This window comes from Labeo rohita, chromosome 11, assembly GCF_022985175.1.
Source record: "Labeo rohita strain BAU-BD-2019 chromosome 11, IGBB_LRoh.1.0, whole genome shotgun sequence".
Taxonomy (NCBI): domain Eukaryota; kingdom Metazoa; phylum Chordata; class Actinopteri; order Cypriniformes; family Cyprinidae; genus Labeo; species Labeo rohita.
Window position 1 is genome coordinate 26568502 of NC_066879.1, and position 22832 is coordinate 26591333.

The window sequence follows — 22832 nt, forward strand, 5'->3', positions numbered from 1 at the left end:
CTCACAAAACAAGGTTTACAACCAGGCTCCATAATATTATCCATTTCTATGGGTCATAAAAATGCTTTTACCAACTGCATATATTCTCTCTATAAACATGAAGCAATTCTGTGTCTAATGCGCACATTAAATATAAATAGTATGATATTACCAGATGACACGGTTCTGTGCATGCACCATGACAACTGGAAAATCATTGCTGTTTAGTTATTTATCCTTAGATTCAATAAGGCACATTCAGGAAATGCTTTTTCCCCACCAAACACACTCTCTGCACGGGTTCTCTGAATGGGTTTTTGATTTAATCGATCAGTCCTCACTCAAAAATATCACCTGCTTTTCACTTCAAAGAGCGGAAACTGATTTTCAATTAGCAAATGCAACCTGTTTCTCTCATTGTACATCATTTTTGACAGAGTATGTGAAAACTGTAATGACGTGATGCAAAATCTGGTGTGAATCAGGGCTTGTTGCATACTGTACACATCAAGAATAGTTTGTGAAAAAAACTGAATGGATAAAAATAGGGCTGTCAATCAAATCAAAATGTAAATTTAAATTACATGACAACCTGATTAGTCAAATTAATAATGCACTGTATGTAAACATACAGTATCACTGTATATTTTCGGCAATAGATACTCTTTTTCTGCCTTGCTCCATTTTAAAATTGCACAAAATGAACACATTAAAGGAGAAGTCCACTTCTAGAACAACAATTCACAAATAATTTACTTACCTCCTTGTCATCCAAGATGTTCATGTCTTTCTGCCTTCAGTCATGAAGAAATTATGGTTTTTGAGGAAAGCATTTCAGGATTTTTCTCCATATAATGGACTTCATTGGTGCCCTGATTTTGAAGTTCCAAAATGTAGTTTAAAAGCAGCTTCAAAAGGCTCTAAACAATCCCAGCCAAGGAAGAACGGTCTTATCTAGCGAAACGATCGGCCAATCTTTTTAAGCACAAAAGCTGTATAGAACAGGCACTGGGATGCATGTTCACAACACTACATACTATTGAATCACTCCCCGAGATGACTCGTTCTTCCCGAGTCACATTAAAGAATCGCTCAAGAATGACCCATTACCAATTATTGTGGACACGCATCCCAGAGTCTGTGCTACACAAGCTTTTGTGCTTAAAAAGTATACAAATTTTTATTTTTTTCGAAAAAAAAATGACAGATTGTTTCGCTAGATAAGACCCTTCTTCATCGGTTGGGATCATTTAGAGCCCTTTGAAGCTGCATTTAAACTACATTTTGGAAGTTCAAAATTGGGGCACCAATAAAGTCCATTATATGGAGAAAAATCCTGAAATGCTGAAATAAAACCATAATTTCTTTACAAATTAAGACAGAAAGACATAAACATCTTGGATGACAAGGAGGTGAGTAAATTGTTTGTAAATTGTTGTTCTGGAAAATAAATGCACAGAGAAATTTACTCACCCTCAGGCCATCCAAGATGTGGAAGAGTTTGTTTCATAATCTGAACAGATTTGGAAAAATTTGACATCTCATCACTTGCTCACTAACGGATCCTCTACAGTGAATGGGTGCCGTCAGAATCCAAACAGCTGAGAAAAACATCAAAATAATCCACAAGTAGTCCATATGACTCCAGTCAATCAATCAACATCTTGTGATTTGAAGAGCTGTGTGTTTCTAAGGATTAAATCCATCATTAGGTTGTTTTTAATTTCAAATCATTGCTTCTGGCTAAAGTATGAGTCCTCTAATCTAGAGTCTGTCTCTTCTGAATCAGGAGAGAAATATGATGGATTTGTTTCTTACAAACACACAACTTTTCACTTTACTAGATGTTAACTGATGGACATCTTCAGTGTGGATTATTGTGATGTTTTTGGACTCTGGCGGCACCCATTCACTGCAGAGGATCCACTGGTGAGCAAGAGATGTACTTTTGGTGAACTTTGATGAAGCAACATACTCTTCTACATCTTGCATGACGTGAGGGTGAGTAAGTTTTCAGCAAATATTATTTTTTGAGAGAACAATTCCTTTAACATGACAGCCCTATAAATAAAGTTAATGGAGTTAATTCACAATTACACTTGGTAAATTGCTATGTTGTAACAAAATCAAATTTTGAATCATGAATTCAAGTCATGTTAGAATGACAGAAAAAACATGTCATGGAAGAATATAAGTTAGTAATAAATGTTATGTATCATATGATTTCAATCATTTATCAATACTAAAGGAGAAGGACATGTGTGAATCGATTAAAATCAAAAATGCAAGGAAAAATGCTTTAGTTCATTATTAAGTAGTCCAAAGGCAGGTAAAACTAATGCCGCTCTTTTCATACCTTTGCCTTTCAAGAGACCTTCATTGGACCAACGGGAATGGAAAACACCCAAGAATAAAAAATGATTAAGGGAGAAAAAGTGAGAAAAATGAATAAAACGAAACATTTGTGCCATCAAAGAGGCACTTAAAAGAAAAAAGAAGAAAAAGAAAATGATGCAGTGAACATCATAATTATAAACAGCCCTCAGCATATAATTTGTTGTTAGCTTTTTGTTTATTTTCTAGATGTGGCATCCTATTGAATACAGATTACTGACAAAACCCAAGGGCGCTGATCTCCAGCAGACTCAGATTGTAGAAAATACATTATAAATTCTGAAAGCCAAAGGGTATCGATGAATAGAAAAACCATACGTTTTGCTAGCAAACTCCTTGCATGCAAATTTACGTTCAGCTGAGTTTCTTCTGAACAAAGCAGAATCATTTTCATGCTGTCACTGAATGTTGTGTACTGCGCTTTCCACTGAACGAAATTTCAAGGGTGTTAAACGTGGGAGGAAAAACCTTGGTTCCTTTCTAATAATTAACCTTGCCATTACAGTCTCAGCTTTTAAAATATTAACCTCACAATGAAAACTAATGAATCATGATTTTTTTTTTTTTAATATATATAAGAAAAATTATTTTAAGAGGGAATAAAACATTTTAGCACTTGACATTTTATTTCAGGCTAAAGCTTTTAATACATATTCCAATTCATTCTCGGAGATGAATGGCTTTTTATGAACCATGCAATAATGGTGCACATTGACCCTTACAGCACCGTGTCCTAAACCGACAAGTTACAAGTGACAAGCAGTTTCCTGTTCTTAAAAAGTGAAAATGCTTCAAGATACCACACAATCACAAGCAATCCAAACATATCATGTTTAGGGTATTTCTAAATTGTGTAAAATGTCTAGGTTTTGGCAGTATTTTCCTGCTGTTATATTATACTTGACTTAAAAGTAGATTGACAAATAGCGTGCAAGCATTATACAAACTCAACCGTGGCGTGCGAGAGTGGGATTTGCAAAGAACAATTAAAGGAATCCAAATACATGTGTATATGATGACTGGTGAGAGCTATCAATAGAAAAATAAAGCCAAAACCCGGAGATTTTAGGCAATTTAGACATATTTATGTTTAATATAATACCCTGAAAACATCCTGTCACTATCCACACCTAGTTAATAGGAAATTCCAGGTATTAAGACTTGTATGGCTTAATATAACGTAAATGATGTCTCTTACTAAAATATGTAGTAGAAAACCCATGAAAGATTTACGCTGTTTAAAAATCCACATAGTTTTATACATATTTTGGACTATGGACTATGTCAAATGGTTGCACTCAGTGAGCTACTGGCGCTATATGATGACGACAGCTACTGAAAGTGCTTACAGGTGGCGATGAATATAAGAGTAGGCTTAAACCAATGTACCATCAATTATCCCCACAAGGAGTCTAAACGCCCCTGGATATCATGTGAAATCCGCACGGAGAAACTACTTCGGTGGCTGCGGCATCATGACAAGCATCGGCATGTTTGCATCCTGCCAGGATGGCATCTAGCGTTTCTTGTCTCTGCTATTTATAAGGTCTTTTAGTAGCTGTGCTCTACTAAAAGCCTCAAAGGCATCAGGGCTGAAGTGGAGAGAACAAAGACGCGGATCTTTAGGAAGTTTTATTCGTCCACAGGCATCTTCCCATTTATTTCTTCTTTTCTTCTCTAGGAAAGCACTGAAGACTTCCCATCGACTGAAATTTACAACTAAAAGCCACGCAATATGGTATCATATCAGTATTTCATTTTCTGAGTTAAGATGTGGTAAAAACAGCAACAGGTAGCGCCAGTAGCTCAACGAGTGCAACCATTTCACATCATTGAACTTATAGTCCAAAATATGTATAAAACGATGTGGAGTTTTTAAAATAACATAAATCTTTCATGGATTTTCTACAACGTATTTCAGTAACAGACATCATTTATTTTATATTAAGCCATACAATACCCGAGATTCCCTTTAAAAACCAAGCTGTTACACTCTAAGAAATGCTGGGTTATTTTTTTAACCCAAATGCTGGATTCAGCTCGTTGGGTCATTTTATTGGGTTGTTTTTAATATTTTTACCCAGGTGCTGAGTTTTTTTTTTTTACTCAAATGCTGGGTTCAACTTCTTGGGTCATTTTATAGGGCTATTTTAAATATTTTTTACCCAGGTGCTGGGTAGTTTTTCTGTAACTAAGTTGCTGGGTCATTTTTACGCTGGGTTATTCTTTTCTACCCAACAGCTAGGTTAAGCCTGTCTCCGACGAAACAACCCAGTTGCTGATTTACATTCAGTGCGCAGGCTTTTTGAGTTCTCTACAGGAGAGACTGGTTCTTTGGTGCACTTTTTCAAAGAAATAGAGGTTTGTATACATTTTATTCCATTTATAAAGTCTTTACTGTGCTGTAAAATGTATTATTTTACACAACGCAACATAGGGACGAGATGTCAGTCAGCTGCATCAGCAGCGGTTGTTTTGCAGGATGGAAACGTTGCATAAAATAAATGAATTTTATTCGTTATTGTACTGAGTTTAATCTTAAAATATGTTCTCTAATGTCAGTACTGTTTGTTTATGGGCAGGTTTTGGAGTCAGTCATGGCATCATGAGGCCGTGGTCTGAAGTTCGCAGTTACCTCTGGCGAACAGCAGCCCTTCATTGGCTCAGATTTCTGCGACACACCAGTACAAGAATTAGTGCTATTTCAGTAAAAAGCGATTACAGAGAATGGTTGAATACACTAAAACTTTTAAATGTTACATTTTTATGTCTAAAATGATTGTTAAACAAGCTTAATGTAATATTGTAAACTATGCTGTATTCACTCAAATAAATTCAATTTGTCTTGTATTTTGTCAGTTTTCTTTTGATCTTTTGATTATTGCTGTTACCTCTAGTAATTCTCTGTGTGTTTTTATAAGTTCCAGCCCATTGTAAGCCAGCAATATAATATTTTTTAAACATGAAATAACCCAGCATGTTTAGTAAAAGCATTTAACCTAACCAGCTGGGTCAAAATAACCCAGCATGTGTTCTGTCCAATATTTTCCAAGCGCTGGGTTGCCAAATAACCCAAGTTGGGTTGTTTTTAACCCAGCATTTTTTAGAGTGTAGTAGCTGGCTTTTAGCCCTAGCTGCTTTATTGCATTGTGTTTGGTTAGGACACGGTGTGTTTACTTTTATAAAATTGCTGGATTACATTCAAAATAAAGGGACCAAGGTGTTTAACACCTTTGAAGAGCTCAAACACTGAGTGGACAGCAGTTTTAGTCCCTGTTCTGTCATCCACATGGCTAACCAATAACATGCTCAGGCTGAGATGATGTGCTGAAACCAAATACCTGTTCTCGTTCCTTAACAACCCAGCCGCCAATTTGAAAGAGGAGGGGGAAGAAAAGGGTTCATGAAGATGGAGTTGACCACATCATTCACATGTTAGATGGAGAGAGAAGTTAGTGCTAAAGCCATCGCGTAAATAAAAAGGGAGGGCTTAGAATGACTAAGCTAATCAGCTACTGAAGATCCGTGGTTTTGATCTCCTTTGAGTGAATTAGCTTTGACAAAAGGCAAACCATTTAATATTACGTAAGTGTTAATAATTAAACTGTTGTGACACACGAGTGGTTTTATTAAAAATGCTGTAGTCCAAATGGTTAGAGCATGTTTTTCAATTAGTGGTTAAGAGGATTACATCAAATCACACTACAAATCCATGTTACATTTAGACAGAATTGTCAAATGAAGCCACTGCTGTATGTGAAACCATTAGTGCACTATATCGGCTGTCGGACATTTTGTAGTGGTGTATATATTCTGAGTAAACACTTCTGACACTTCTCTTTACTCTTTGTACCCAGGTTGTGGGCTTATAAAATAAAACCTTGAAAACAAACTAAGGATGACAAGTAGAAAAATGTTTGTTAAGGTTCACATTGCCCTAACAAATGCCATCGTGGTAACACACTTATACAAACAAAACCATCAAGCGCCAGTGCTTGTATTGTTATAACACTCCAGTTTTTTTGAAAATAGGCTCATTTTCCAACTCCTTTAGAGTTAAACAGTTGAGTTTTACCATTTTCGAATCCATTCAGCCGATCTCCGAGTCTGGCGGTAGCACTTTTAACATAGCTTAGCATAGATCATTGAATCCAATTAGACCGTTTACATCTCGCTCAAAAATGACCAAAGAGTTTCGATATTTTTCCTATTTAAAACTTGACTCTTCTATAGTCACATCGTGTACAAAGACGGACAAAAAATAAAAAAAAGTTGCGATTTTCTAGGTCGATATGGCTAGGAACTATACTCTAATTTCGCGTGTAATAATCAAGGAACTTTGCTGTCGTGACTCTGCCGGCTGCAACCATAGACTGTAAAAAACATGGACGTAGCGTCCGTGACGTCACCCGTAGATTTCTGAAGAGCATTTTTGAAGCTCATAGTGGGCGGGAGTCGGCCGTCGCCATCTTGGAATCGCGTCATTGCACGTCACTCCCGAATAATCGAAAAAGGGCAAAAAGGCGGGACGTGGGTGGAGCTGATTGCTAAAACCACACCCGCCTAGCGCGACGGTGGTGACAGCAGTGGCAATCCACTTGTCACTTAAGTGGCCACGCCCTAAATTATGCAGCACTTTAAGGCTTAATATAAATTAAACGGATGAGTTATAAAAAAATTCACCCCCCTCACAGTTGATATGAAGGGCAAAATTAGCTATATAGACCAAAATCACTTTTTGTACCAGGTTGTAAACTGTTTTTTCTGTTGTGAAGTTGGGCATTTTAAAATGGGGAGTCTATGGGATTGACTCCCTTTTGCAGCCAGTCTCTAGCGGCCAGTCAATGAATTGCAGTTTTAGTCCCTTCCGTGTTGGCTTCAAGAGGGAGACCGGGAGGTTGCCACTTGGCTGCAACTCTGCATCTACGCAAACTTAGTGCCGGTCACCCTTAAGGCGTTGCGTAATATCATTGCGCCTGCTGCACCCATGGTACGGCAGCAACGTTCCTTGATTATTACGCTGGAATGAGAGCATAGTTCCTAGCCCTATCAGCCTAGAAAATCGCAACTTTTCATTTTCCGTCAGTCTTAGTAAACGATGTAACTACAGAAGAGTCAAGTTTTAAATAGGAAAAATATCCTCATTATATATGGTCATTTTTGAGCGAGATGCTATTGGTCTAATCAGATTCAATGATATATGCTAAGCTATGCTAAAAGTGCTACCGCCAGACTCAGAGATGGATTCGAAAATGGTAAAATTCAACTGTTTAACTCTAGGGGAGTTAAACAGTTAAACAGTTTTCAAAAAAAAGTGCGGTGTTCCTTTAACTAAAGCCAAAATGATTCAAAATAGTGTTCTTTAATTGAAATAAAGTTCAAATTAAATAAATATAAATATTAGATGAAAAACTTAAAATGGGTACTAACTGAAATAAGCTTAAGTTGCGGTACTAAAATGATTAAATAAAATGAAACTGAAAATGTAAAAATAAAAGTTTGCATTCAAAATATTAATAAACATTATAATAGTATATAAATAATACTGAAGTAAGATTGTCAAGCGCTGGATGTTGGTGTTTGTTGGGGCAGTGTGAACTCCTCTTTATAGCTGCACACTTATTTCTTCCTGTCACTACAGGACTTCAGAGTTTGAAGTTATGAGATCCGGTTTAGAGAGCAGAGGTAGAACTGTACAGGGAGGACTCATTTACAGTAGCTGATGTTGGTGATAAGATACACATTGGAGATTTTTATTAAACTCCATGGCAACCAGAGTTTCCTGAGAATTTGGTACACTGTTTTCCAGCTGCTGTCCAGCACACTGAGATCTACTGTATTAACCGTAGCAGGGTTATTTTGTGGTTAGGTAATATAAAAGCCTCTTCAAATGTTTTTGGGGGTGTTTATGTAATTTGTTATTTAATATTTACGTGGTTAGTTGTTATTTTTGATTAAAATGAGAAAGGCATTTTCCCCTCTGCAGGGTGTGAGCTAAGTTCAGGACCTGTAACAGGTAGAACAAAGTTATTCATCAACAGGTTCAGTGTTGTAAATTGCAGAAAGTGCATATAAACAATTTTAAATAGAGTACTGAAGGCCCTTTCCCTTGAATAACACAAATTCAGCAGCTGTTTATGGTAAATACAGCTTTGCTTTATGATAAAAGTGATCAAAAGTTCAAACTTACTGATAGTCAAATGAACCATCTTGGTCTTTATGGTCAACAGGATCTAAGGGGAGGTCTTTCTTGTCTCTCACTGATAAAACAAAAACAAAAAAACAGCCATACATAAAACAGTTGAGGTCATGTGGACAAATAAAATAAAATAAAATAAAATAAAATAAAATAATAAAGTAACCCTTGTTTGTCAACCAAAAATAAAATAAAATAATATATAAAATAAGCCTTGTTTAATTGTTGTCATCCAAAAATAAAATAAAATAAAATATAGCCCTTGTTTAACAGTTGTCATCCAAAAATAAAATAAAATAAAATAAAATAAAATAATAAAATAAAAATAAAATGACCCTTTTTTAATCGTCAATCAAAAATAAAATAAAATTAAATAAAATTAAATAACCCTTGTTTAATTGTCATTATCCAAAAATAAAATGAAATAAAATAACCCTTGTTTAATTGTCATCATCCAAAAATAAATAAAATAAAATAAAATAACCCTTGTTTAATTGTCACCTTCCAAAAATAAAATAAAATAAATAACCCTCGTTTATTAGTTGTCATCTAAAATAAATAAATAAATAAATAAAAATAAAATAAAAAATAAAGTAACCCTTGTTTAATTGTTGTCAACCAAAAATAAAAGATAATAATATAATATATAAAATAAAATAACCCTTGTTTAATTTTTGTCATCCAAAAAATAAAATAAAATAAAATATATTAAATAAAATAATGAAATAAAAATAAAATAATCATTGTTTAAATGTTTTCAACTAAAAATAAAATATAAAATAAAAAATAAAATAACCATTGTTTGATTGTCGTAATCCAAAAATAAAATAAAATAAAACAAAACCCTGGCTTAATAAATTACAATGGCATATAAAAAATGATCACCCGTGCCTTGTGTATTTCCTGCATTTTACCTGGGTATTTTCCACCACGACTCCTCTTGATGAAGCAAACGATGAGCAGGATGAGAACCAACAGCGCGACAGCACACATCAGCCCAATGAACCAGCCCTGAGTAGCGATGTCTTCCTGCTCCTTGTAGGCTGTTAACAACCAAACACACACATACAGAGAAGAGGAGGAGAAAAGAGAGGTACAGAATAAAATGTTTAAGTTTTGTAATGGTATACATCTATAGGCAAGAATGGCAGATATCAACTCCCACATATCATTTTACACATGAAGAAGCTTGTTCTCTTCTGGCATGATTTATCGAGTCTGGGGAGCAGCTGAACACACTAACACCAAATGGAGACTCTAATAAATCTCACTGACTTTCAGCAACATGGTAGGAGTCATTTGACAGCCATCCTTTATCAAAAACACATTAGCGGTGAGAACAGCGGATCTGGATTTGAATTACCCATCCTGATAATAACATCAGAGCACAGGGCGCTCTCTCCATAAAAAGTTATCTGATGAAAACGGAACCCGAGTAAAGCTTGGTTTAACCGCATCATCAAATACTCCCCTTTTCAAAAAAAGGGTCTTTACAGATGCATCTTGCGAAACATTTTAGTCTCTCCTGATAGCGATTTCAGAGAGTGGAATACATGTTTTTCCAGTTCTCTATTGAAAGGTATATGGATAAACTGCAGTGCCAAACTTTGTACTTTTTTTTTTTTCACTTATTTATTTAATTATTAAAGCTTTTATATGGTCATAAAAGATGCATTTATTTAATAAAAACAGTAAAATCTTTTTTTTTTTTTTTTATTTAATATTAAATGTTATAAAATATTTTACATATAAAATATTTTGAATTTGAATAATTATTTAATTATTATTTAAATAATTAATTAATTATGTAAGCAAGTAAGTAAGTAAGTACATAATAAGTTAAATTAAATAAAAAAAAAATAATTTACAATTTATTTTACATTTATTTTAAAAATTAAAATGCTATTTATTCCTGTGATGGCAAAGCTGAATTTTCAGCATCATTACTCCAGTCACAGGACCCTTCAGAAATCATTCTAAAATGCTAATTTGCTGCTCAAGAAATTCTATAAATATCAATGTTGTAAACAGTTGTGATGCTTAATATTTTAGGGGAAACCATGATACATAGTTTTCGTAATTGTTTGATAAACATAAATGTATTTAAATAAAAGTCTCTTGTTAATGACACATTTAAATTTAAGTTAGAAAAGTATATTCAAATGTCCTTCCTGCCACAATTGAACAATTTATTGCATCCATAATAAATAAAGCTATTAACTTCTTTCTTTAGTTTTTTTAACTGAACCCAAACTTCCGAACATTGCATTTTATGTGCTTGTTGACTGTTGATCCTGTCGATTAATCGAGTAATCAGATTTTTTTATGATTGAGTACTCAAATTTAATTGATGAGTCGTGAAAGCCTTATATAATATAATATAATATAATATAATATAATATAATATAATATAATATAACATAATATAATACAATATTAGGGCTGTCACTAAAGATTAATTCAGTAATCTGGCGATTATTTTGTCGATTAATCGAGAAATCAGATACATTTTTATAACCAAGCAATAATATAAATATATAAAAATATAATATAATATAATATAATATAATACAATATTAGGGCTGTCACTAAAGATTAATTCAGTAATCTGGCGATTATTCTGCCGATTAATCAAGAAATCAGATACATTTTTATAACCGAGTAATAATATAAATATAATATAATATAATAAAACATAATATAATATTAGGGCTGTCACTAACGATTATTTTGGTAATCAGGTAATCAGTCGATTATTCTGTCGAGTAATCAGAATTTTTTTTAAGAATCAAGTACTCGAATGTAATTGATGAATCGTGAAAGCCATATATAATAATATAATATAATATAATATAATATAATATAATATAATATAATATAATACAATTAATATTAGGGCTGTCACTAAATATAATTTCAGTAATCAGATATGTTCGTTTGTAATTGAGTACACAAATTTAATTTAGAAATGGTGAAAGCATAATATAATATAATATAATATAAGATAGGGCTGTCACTAATGACTAATTTGGTAATCAGTTGATTATTCTGTCAATTAATCGAGTAATCAGATTTTTTTTAAAGAATCAAGTACTCGAATTGAATTGAGGACTTGTGAAAGTCCTGTATTATAATATAATATAATATAATATAACATAATATAATAATTCAGTAATCAGTCGATTATTCTGCCGATTAATCAAGAAATTAGATACATTTTTATAACCGAGTAATAATATAAATATAATTTAATATAATATAATTTAATATAGCCATATATAATAATATAATATAATACAATACAATTAATATTAGGGCTGTCACTAAATATAATTTCAGTAATCGGCTGATTAATCTGTTGATTAATTGAGTAATCAGATATGTTCTTTTGTAATCGAGTACACAAATTTAATTGAGAAATGGTGAAAGCATAATATAATATAATATAATATATAATATAATATAATATAATATAATATAATATAATATAATATAATATAAGATAGGGCTGTCACTAATGACTAATTTGGTAATCAGTTGATTATTGTCAATTAATCGAGTAATCAGATTTTTTTTAAAGAATCAAGTACTCGAATTGAATTGAGGACTTGTGAAAGTCCTGTATTATAATATAATATAATATAATATAATATAATATAACATAATATAATAATTCAGTAATCAGTCGATTATTCTGCCGATTAATCAAGAAATTAGATACATTTTTATAACCGAGTAATAATATAAATATAATTTAATATAATATAATTTAATATAGCCATATATAATAATATAATATAATATAATATAATATAATATAATATAATATAATATAATACAATACAATTAATATTAGGGCTGTCACTAAATATAATTTCAGTAATCGGCTGATTAATCTGTTGATTAATTGAGTAATCAGATATGTTCTTTTGTAATCGAGTACACAAATTTAATTGAGAAATGGTGAAAGCATAATATAATATAATATAATATAATATAATATAATATAACATAGGGCTGTCACTAATGACTAATTTGGTAATCAGTCGATTTACTGTCAATTAATCAAGTAATCAGATTTTTTAAAAGAATCAAGTACTCGAATTGAATTGAGGAATTGTGAAAGTCCTGTATTATAATATAATATAATATAATATTAGGGCTGTCACTAACGATTATTTTGATAATCAGGTAATCGGTTGATTAATCTGTTGATTAATTGAGTAATCAGATTTTTTTTTTAATCGAGTAGTACACAAATTTAATCGAGAAATCATGAAAGCCTAACATAATATAATATAATATAATAGGGCTGTCACTAAAGATTATTTCGGTAATCTGTCGATTATTCTGCCTGATTAATCGAGTGATCAGATAATTTTTTAATAATTGAGTACACTAATTTAATCGAGGAATTGTGACAGCCCAATATAATATAATATAATATAATATAATATAATATAATATAATATAATATTAGGGCTGTCTCGAATTATTATTTTGGTAATCAGTCGATTATTCTGCTGATTAATCGAGTAATCAAATGATTGTTTTTTTTAATTGAGTACTAATATAGTATAATATATGGTCCAATTTTAGTGGCATTTTTTATGTGGAAAATCACAGAGGGATCTATCAGTGAGAGGAACAAACAAAAAAGCTGATGGTTTGGATTATTATGAACTTAATCTTCTATACCCGAAAAACAGAGCAAACATCCCACCTAAAATGGCATTTACACGGCTCGGGGATCCTTATCATCACAAGGATCGATATCTTATTGAGCGTGCTCTTACACAAAATGCCATGAGATTTCATCTTGCTCGCACCACCTGAGGCACATATGCATCCTACTGGAAAAAATAAGTTTGCTAATGCATCTGAAGCTTCGAAAAATGATCTTCAATGACAAATTCACAATACTTTTTGTTCCCTGGGAAATGAACCCATGCCCTCGGCGTTGCTAGCACCAAGCTTTACCAGTTACCAGTGACGGTTACTCATCAGTAAATATAACACATACAGTTTGCTATAGGTCGAGGTCACAAACTGAACCCTTTCTTTCTCCCTTATGTCTTGGCCACCCCTCACCTCTGCCTGTCTCGAACATGACATAGTCGCTGCTGATGGAGTTGTGCTCATGGGAATACACCCGCAACCGATACTTGGCCCCGGCCACCAGCCCAGCCAGCTTAATGGGAGGCTGGTGGTTTACTTGTATGCTTTTCATCGACCCATTACCTTCAGGAAGAGACACAAGAGAGGTGCCCATCAAACCGAGCCTACACTAAACTGACCAAAGCAGGTCATGTTTGTTAATTGAGGAAATGTGCTGCATCCTTATCCACTCTATATTTAAGAATCTCCTTTGTACGGTGTGAGAAATCTTAAGTGAGATTGTATGAAAAGAAAATTTTAAGCAGGCTGGGAGCGAAAATACTGGAATATCTTCTCTCAGCACACATCAAAGTCTGGCATTGGTGTATTAGGGGCATCATTTGCTTCAGTGATGCCTGTTAAAAGCTTTGATGTGAAGTTGCCGCTTAATATCTCACACTGGATTTGCTATAATGAACTCCGGTCTAGAGTGGAGGGAGGTGCACCTTGTCTCAATTACCCACAGACCTCATCTCATCTCTGAGGAAGCCGAGAAGTGGAGAGACAAATCCCAATGGCATTGTCAAAAGGTGGGCATGATATTTCAATGAGGTTGCATGATTTTCATAAGCAACTTAAATGAAATCATCATGCATTGGGTAACTCACGGCTTGGCGTGAGTTTCATGCAGATCCCTGCATATCAAAATATCACCATATATAACAGCCTTTGAAGCAAGCAGCCATTGGTTTTTACAATACGCATATCCAAATTCACTTATAGTGCCTGAAAGTGAACAAACTAGCTAAGAGCTGGAAAAGAAGTACTTTTCCCTTTTAGATAATTCCCATTTATTTATACATTCAAAAAACTCTTTTTGTATATTTAGCTTTAATTTCAGTGCTTACAAGGCACAGATATTCCACAAACATTCTGGCTAGGGTTTGTTCTGAGTATTAAACTTCTGCAATTGATGTAAAATGTTATGTTGTATTACCAATTTTCACAACGACTGGCTTTCTTGCATCTATTTAAGCCTCGGCAAAATTACTTTAAATGTAATTTACGCTAAACAAAGGCATAAGATCTGCTAAAAACTGCATTAAAAATGATCAGTTATCAATTATCAGTGGTTTTAAAAATTAACTTTAAAGGGAAATAAGACTTGCATGGCTTAATATAACGTAAATGATGTCTCTTACTGAAATCTGTAGTAGAAACCCATGAAAGAATTACGTTATTTAAAAATCCACATCGTTTTATACATATTTTGGACTGAGGGGAGGCTCCATTGTTTCGATGGTTGCACTCTGTGAGCTACTGATGCTACCTGTTGCTATTTCTACCACAACACAACTCGGAAAATAAAATACTGATACGATGACCACAGCTACTGAAAGAGTTTACAGATGGCGATGTATATAAGCGTAGACTTAAAACTAGGGCCCTATAATTTCCAGTCATAAAAACGGAATTTACAGTATAATGTAGAATGTCACTGAATTTGTCAAAGTTTGGATGAATTCATCAAAAGTAGGTCATTACACTTAAATCAAATCGTGACATGGACTAGTATCTCTAAATATTTGGCGAAAAGATTATTTGAATACAGTGGCGATTTCTTTAAGACTGCAAGGGAAGCTCAGCTTCCCCTATAATGTCACAAAATTAATGGTCAAATTATGTACTATTGTATTAACATTTTATTGACTAAAAATGCGTTAGAAAACGTTCATCTCAAAGACGAGTTCGTTCAGAATCAGTTAGATATAGCAGGTCGGCTGACTTGATTTTCTTCTCATACATTCCCGTAGCGTCACAGTGCATTTCCCCGTTGAAGCCCAGCGTCCATTGACTTCAATGGGGCTGCTTTGAACGTTTTTTTTCAGTGCTTTGAAACTAGACGGTCATTGGATAAACGCTGCGATTATGTCCCGCCCACGGACGCTCAGCGTCTCTGGGGGTGAATGAGGAGCAAATGAGGAGTGGGCTGGCCTGGACTCCGAGCTTCTGCATGATGATTGGAGGGTCTGTCGAAAGATTGCATCTCCTTTTGACTGACAGCGATTTTGTACTATAAGGAATCGCTGAAGCTATTCGCGCTCAGTCCCATCGTGGATTTCTCAAGTTCAGTCGAAATAAAACTGCTGCAACCTATTTCTTTATATTTGCTTGGCGAAATTGCTTGATTTTCATCATACATTTCACACAATTATACACCACATTCCTTGTTTCACTTTTACAGAGTTTAATATTTTTTTTAGATCGTTCATTCATTCATGTTAATATTTAATGTAGTAATCAATATATATATATAGATTACTACATTAAATATTAACATGGAGGATGACTATAAATTAATATAAATATATATATATATATATATATATATATATATATATAGTAATCTTGAAAAATTTTAACATAACATAATGAAACCTTATATTTCTATTAAAATACTTTAGAAATAAATAAATAAATAAATCTCCATAATAACCTTATTTAAATTGCAAAATATTTATACTATATAGTAGCATCTGACTAAAAGAAAAAATACATCATATTTTGCATAATAAAACTAAAGCTTTTTTTTTTACGATTGTTTGCATTGTGACTTATGACAATAAGGCACATTCTTGTGAATAAATAAATAGACAATTTTACGATGTAGGCCGAAAATGAGCTTCCCCCTATTTGACAGACCAGTAGCCGCCACTGTTTGAATATGAATATTTCATGTTCTGCGTGTCTCTGTGTGTGTGAATGGCGCAGAAGCATGGTTTTGTTTACTACACACATACTGAAGTGCGTGTGACGCTCGCGATGATTTCAGTGTCTGTCGTCTCGCCAAATGAGGACATAAATACATGAACAACATTTCCAGAACTGCTTTGAAGTTTCTTCACGTGCATTTTACCGTTTCTTTCGAGAGAAACTATCTCATATCATATACACACAGCAACCCGTCATTACTATTGTTTAGTAGAATGTACGTAATACTACTACTATGATTGCTAAAACTGTTAAAACCTTATTTTATTAAGGAATAATCACACAATATTTCTTTCATGTTTTAATTTTAATACTAACTTCGTTTGCCAAATAATAAAGTTTGTTTAATTTGAATTTGATTAAAAGATAAATTAAATTAATATTTTATGCCTTCATTTGATAACCAGATAAACTTAAATACTGTAAAATATTGTAAAAATAAACTTAGAATTATTCTGTTTTTATGCATTCAAATAATTAGACATGCTTATACAGAATTTAGTAGCAATAAAACAGAAGGTGAGAAAAAACATTTAATAGGGGCCTAAACATGTAATTTTTATCAACTTTTAATAAATTGATGTTAAATTGTATAAATTTCAGAATTTTAATTATTTTAATTGATTGATAAAATGTAATTTAACCATTATCAAAAGAGTCCAGAAAACGGAATCCAAAACAATTAAAACGGAAAAAACGGAATTTGGAAAAAAATAAAACGGATTTTATAAGGCCTTAGACCAAATGCCATACCATCGATTTTTTTTCCAACATTGAGTCTAAACGTCCCTGGATATCAAGTGAAATCAACAACATGACAAGCGTCGACATGTCTACATCCCATCAAGATGGCTTCTAGCATTTCTTGTCTCTGCCATTTCTAAGCTCTTTCAGTAGATGTGTTCTACTAAAAGCCTCAAAGGCATCAGGGCTAAAGTGGAGAGAACAAAGACGCAGGTCTTTAGGAAGTTTTATTCGTCCACAGGCATCTTCCCATTCTTTTCTCCTGTTCTTATTTCTAGGAAAGCAGTGAAGACTTATATTGCCTCTCTTGTTGCCCTTCGACTGAATATTACAACCAACAGCTGCGCAATGTGGCATCGTAACAGTATTTTATTTTCTGAGTTCCTTATTCTGTGGTAAAAATGGCAACAGGTAGCGCCTGTAGCTCACTGAGTGCAACCATTTTACATGAGCGAAATAATGGCATCCCCCACAGTCCAAAATAAGTATAAAACGACATGGATTTTTAAATTAATATAGATCTTTCATGGGTTTTCTACTACGTATTTCAGTCTGAGACATCATTTACATTATATTAAGCCATACAAGTCTTAATACCCAAAATTGTAAAAACAATTAAGCATGCACAATTAAATAATATCAGGTTATTATCAGGTGCTTGTTGATATGAAAACATTATATCTTGCATGCCTTTTTAAAACTATTGTTTGTGGCCTTGCAAGCACTGATACATGTATTTCCTTTAGGAGAATGTGTATCTAGGTCTTTAATAGCTTGATAAATATGCCGATTGCCTTTAAAAGCCAAGTTATTCCCTACCTCAGGAGCAATGTGCATTTAAATTCAATTTATTCCCATATTACATGCACAAAATGGGCTGATAACTCTGCAAATGTCACAATGTCCTGCTCTTAGACGTGCTGAGGAGCTTCAATATCTAGCAAGACATTGTCGCACACCATGCCTCACACAGAATGCATGCAGCTGCCACAATCTTGACAGCACATGGTGACAGGATGAGGAAGAGGAAGAAGGAAATAGAGGGAGTGTTATATAAACAGTATAGTCTGCATGGGATATACTTGTGTGTATTGGTCGTGATGTAATTTAATCCCATAAAAATGCAGTATTCCTTAGTGTAAAACAAATGAGTTGATGCACCTCTTGGATGAAACCCAGTTCCCTACAGCTACATTTTCACCTGCTTGCGTCAGGATGTACTGTACAACATGTTTCAAGGTTAAATATATTACTCTGACTCTCCCCTTGAGGAGACCTTTGGTAGGAAACATTCACCTCATCATTATCTTCCTCTGAAACGTTTCCACCAAAGGAATAAAAAACAAAGCCCAAGGGGCATCAATCCGATATGGCAGGCTTGCTGGCATAATCCAATCATGGGATGGGGCAATGGTGGCCAATATGAACAATAAGCCAAGCAGCTGTGGGCAGCCAGACAATGAATACTGCTGAGGTAAAAGTGGAGTGAGCAATCACATCTGATGGGCCGGACAGATAGCTCAAGGACGAAGGAGCAAGCGGCAAGTGAGAGAGAGAGAGCAAGAAAGTGAGTAAGAGAGAGACTTTGGTAGAGGAATATCCACTAGTCGAATACTAGTTATGTAATGTGTGTATCTTTTCCATGCTGTGACCGGCTTAAACATGCACAGGCACAACAGAACACTGACGAAGGATGAAGAATGGTTTTTGATTTACATTCTGTGTAGTCAAAAATAATTAAAATGGCTAAAGAGAGTACAGACACTGAAAAAAATTAATCAAATTAGTATTTTTGTCTTGGTTTCCAGTAAAAAAAAAAAAAGTTGACCTCGATTAAAGAAACGAACAAAAAATACTAACAAGATAAATTTTCCCAGAAAGCAATATTATTATATTATATTAATTATATTATATTATTGAGCAAAGTCAAAGCACAAGTCAAATATATATTATATTACATTATATTATATTAAATTATACTACATTATTGAGCAACAATCATACATGAAGCATAAATCAAATATATATTATTATATTATATTATATTATATTATATTATATTATATTATATTATATTATATTAAAAAGTAAATAAAAATCTGTATTTTATCTTGGTTTTCATTTAAAAAAAATGACCAAAAAATCCTAAAATTTAATACATTTAAAATAAAACGAAGAAAATAATCTGTATAGTAGTATAATATAGTCTGTACAACAGATTTTATAAATAATTAAAATCAGTAATTTTGTCTTGGTTTCCAAAAAATAATAAAATAAATAAATAAATAAATTGACGGGGAAAAAAAATCATAAAAATATTTTCCTAGAATTTCCTAGAAAAAAAAAAATCATAGAAAACAACATTACATTATATTATATTATATTATATTATGTTGTATTATATTATATTATTTTATATTATTATATATACAGTATATTTAAATAGCTAAACAAATAATACATATAATAATATAATTTATGCAAAATGTCATCTGTGTAATTTAAAAGAATTAAAACGTCTAAAGAGAGTAAAGTCACTGAATAAAATAGAATTAAGAAAATAAAGAAATAAATAAAATCAGTACAATAATATAATATAATCTGTACAGTAGAACAATAAAATTATTATTTTGGTCTTGGTTTCCAGTAAAACAAAAAACAAAACAAAACAAAAATTTGACGAAACAAAATCCTAAAAAGATACATTTTCATGGAAAGCATGATTATATTATATTATATTATAAAACAAGAAATAATTATTTCATTATAACAATTATATTATGATTATAATATATTATGATTAATATCTAAAATAATTATAAATATTAAATAAATAATATACTTTATATGTTTTTATATAATATATTTTTAGATACTTTACATCTAAAAATGTTTATATTTTTACTGGTAAAAAACAAGACAAAATTGCTAAATACTGAAGTGACTTCAGTACTTTATATAATAAGAATGGACGGCTGGGTGCCTCAAAGTCACTAGCTTACTGACCGAAATTCTCTGTGGCCCAATTAGAGCAGGTCTCGGTCATCTCTTTTTTTCAGTCTCAAGGCGTCTCTCTCCCCCTCATAGATTTAGTCAAATCTCTCCCTGTTCTTAGCCACCAGTGAGAAACAGAGCTTTCTAAAGGGGACATGCATGACTGCTGATGACACAAAGCACAACGCAGTATTGCAGTTAGATATGATATTATTGAGTAACATGCTGGAGGACTGCCTCAGTTTGGTGTTAAAACACATTAAGTTAACAAGCTGAACAAAAAGAACATTACAGAGAATCACAGCAGGGAGATATCATAAACGCTGAACAATTCAAACAACATTTACAATACCTCCCTTCTAAATAAAACCTGAGCTCCCTGTAATGTTTATTTCAAATTTGCCATATAAATGAGGCCCGATTAAACATTACGAGAGGATGATTTGGGTCTCCAGCAGGCCCAGTAAAATCTAGCGTTCCCTTTATAAGCTCTCCATAGGTGCATCTGGCTCTTACTGTCCAGTGTGAACTCTAGCACAAACTCGCTGCTGCCAACGGAGAAGTTGTGCTTCCAGCTGACGTTAGCATAGTCATTGTTAGCATCCACAGTCAGATTCCAGATCTTTACATTCGGGGCTATGCAGAACAGGTGGGAGAGGAGTACACTTCAATATTTCTGGATACAGACACTGGTAAGGTTACATACGCTTAAACGTAAAGACCCCATGAAACCTAAATTTGACATTGGTATCTTTTAGTTCGATTTTTTAGCATGTTTTAGCATGTAAATGTTTAGCAGGTATATACAATCCTTTGGAAAGACTACACCAAAAAATATGGCTATTATTCTGCACTTTGGGGCATATTTCTATGTTGGTGTAATAAAATGCTCTTTAGAATGAAAATGTTCCCTTCATGGCCACATTAGCGAAAACATTAGCAAACATTATCAATAGTGTAGCAATGCATAAAGCACTACTTTGAAACTAAGTGTTTTGTTGGTTAAACGCGGCAAATTATGAGTAAATGCTTTAACAAGCTTGAATCCGATGGCAAATCCTTGACAGATTTTTCATGATTGATTTTCGCCATACAAAACCTTACTTTGAAAGGGACAGTTCACCCTAAATTGAACATTACACCATGATTTACTCACCCTCAAGCCATCCTAGGTGTATACGACTTCTTTCAGACAAATACAACTGCAGTTAAACTAAAAAAATGCCCTGGCTTTTCCAAGCTTTACATTGACAGTGAATGGGTGTTGAGATTTTGAAGTCCAATAAAGTGCATCCATCCATCGTAAAAAGTACTCCACACAGCTCAGGGTTAATAAAAGCCTTCTGAAGCGAAATGATGCATTTGTGTAAGACAAATATCCATATTTACACTTTCTGCTAACTGTTGTACGTGTGTTCACGAGAGAGTGGCATTCCAGCGGATGACGTAGGACGCAGACGTAGCGTAAGCTCCAGTGAGAAAATGCTAGTCGTAGTAGTAGTTTTGTTTACATCAAAGCAAAAACACTTGGCTTGGCTTATACTGAAATCCTCTGACATTTTTCTTTTCAAATTCTTGTTTTGTAATTCTAATTTGTGTCTGGTGTTTTGTTTTGCTCTCTCTCCTGCGCTTCCGTGTTCGGAACCCCGTTCATCTTCGTCCCATGTCATCCACTGGAATGCCACTCTCTCGTGAACGCATGTACGACCATTAGCGGAAGCTAGAAATTACGATTTATAAAGTTGTAAATATGGATATTTGTCTTATACAAATGCAACGATTCATTTCAGAATGTCTTTATTAACCCTGAGCAGTGTGGAGTACTTTTTATGATGGATGGATGCACTTTATTGGACTTCAAAATCTCAACACCCATTTACTGCCATTCTAAAGCTTGGAAGAGCCAGGATATTTTTGAATGTAACTCCGATTGTAAGTCATATACATCTAGGATAGCTTGAGGGTGAGTCAATCATGGGGTCATTTTCAATGTTGGCTGAGCTATCCCTTTAAGGGCTCAATATACCTCAAGCAACATCAAAGAACTAACTAGTGTGACATCTGTTTGAACTAAATAGGTCAAAATGAAGTTCAGAGTTTGAACTTTGTTATGTGTCTGTTATGTTATTGAGAATTTAGCACATAGCACATATTTAAATATTCATCTAAATACCACTTCAAGCAGTGTGGGTGGTGTCATAATGTATGAAAACGGTATATTATCGTGTTTAGTTTAAGCTTTTTAGCTATAAAAACAGCTATGTCCCACCTGTAAATACTGTCATTTTAAATACATCAACATAAGAAAGAACATTTCATGGGGTCTTTAAAAGAGCTGAATGCTTTAACTAGAAAACGTTATCAATATCTGCTATGTGTGATTTCATTTCTAACTTTTTTGTTTATTGCTCAACATCATGCATTTAATTTTCTAATGCAACTAGACTTTTTGTACAGCAAATGTCAGTACTATTTCTGCATAATCTGAGTATTGTGTGTCCATAAAGGAACTGGACGAACATCAATCATGCCCTGTCCTAAATGGCCCACTAACCGAGTCAGTCATACATAATAAATGTCACCTAAACAAGAGGACACACGGATTTGATCTAATTGGTCTATACTGTGGCCGTTTCCAATGCACACTGTGTCAGAT

At 33.3% G+C, this 22832-nt stretch overlaps 1 protein-coding gene across 15 annotated transcripts in view; it reads right to left on the reverse strand.

Annotated features, from left to right (window-relative positions):
- The window catches only part of nfasca (neurofascin homolog (chicken) a), a 129819-nt gene that overhangs the window by 7872 nt on the left and 99115 nt on the right, over nucleotides 1-22832 (reverse strand). For 7 of the 15 annotated variants that reach the window (XM_051122226.1, XM_051122231.1, XM_051122228.1 and 4 more), the window contains 4 exons: nucleotides 20693-20812; nucleotides 13661-13810; nucleotides 9484-9612; nucleotides 8564-8633 (listed from right to left, as the gene is read on the reverse strand). In XM_051122226.1, coding sequence (XP_050978183.1) covers nucleotides 8564-8633; nucleotides 9484-9612; nucleotides 13661-13810; nucleotides 20693-20812 — 469 coding nt within the window. Of the gene's footprint in view, nucleotides 1-2335; nucleotides 2354-5714; nucleotides 5727-7606; nucleotides 8381-8559; nucleotides 8634-9483; nucleotides 9613-13660; nucleotides 13811-20692; nucleotides 20813-22832 lie in introns of those variants that run through there. The other 8 variants (XM_051122240.1, XM_051122237.1, XM_051122236.1 and 5 more) reach the window with 5 other exon arrangements.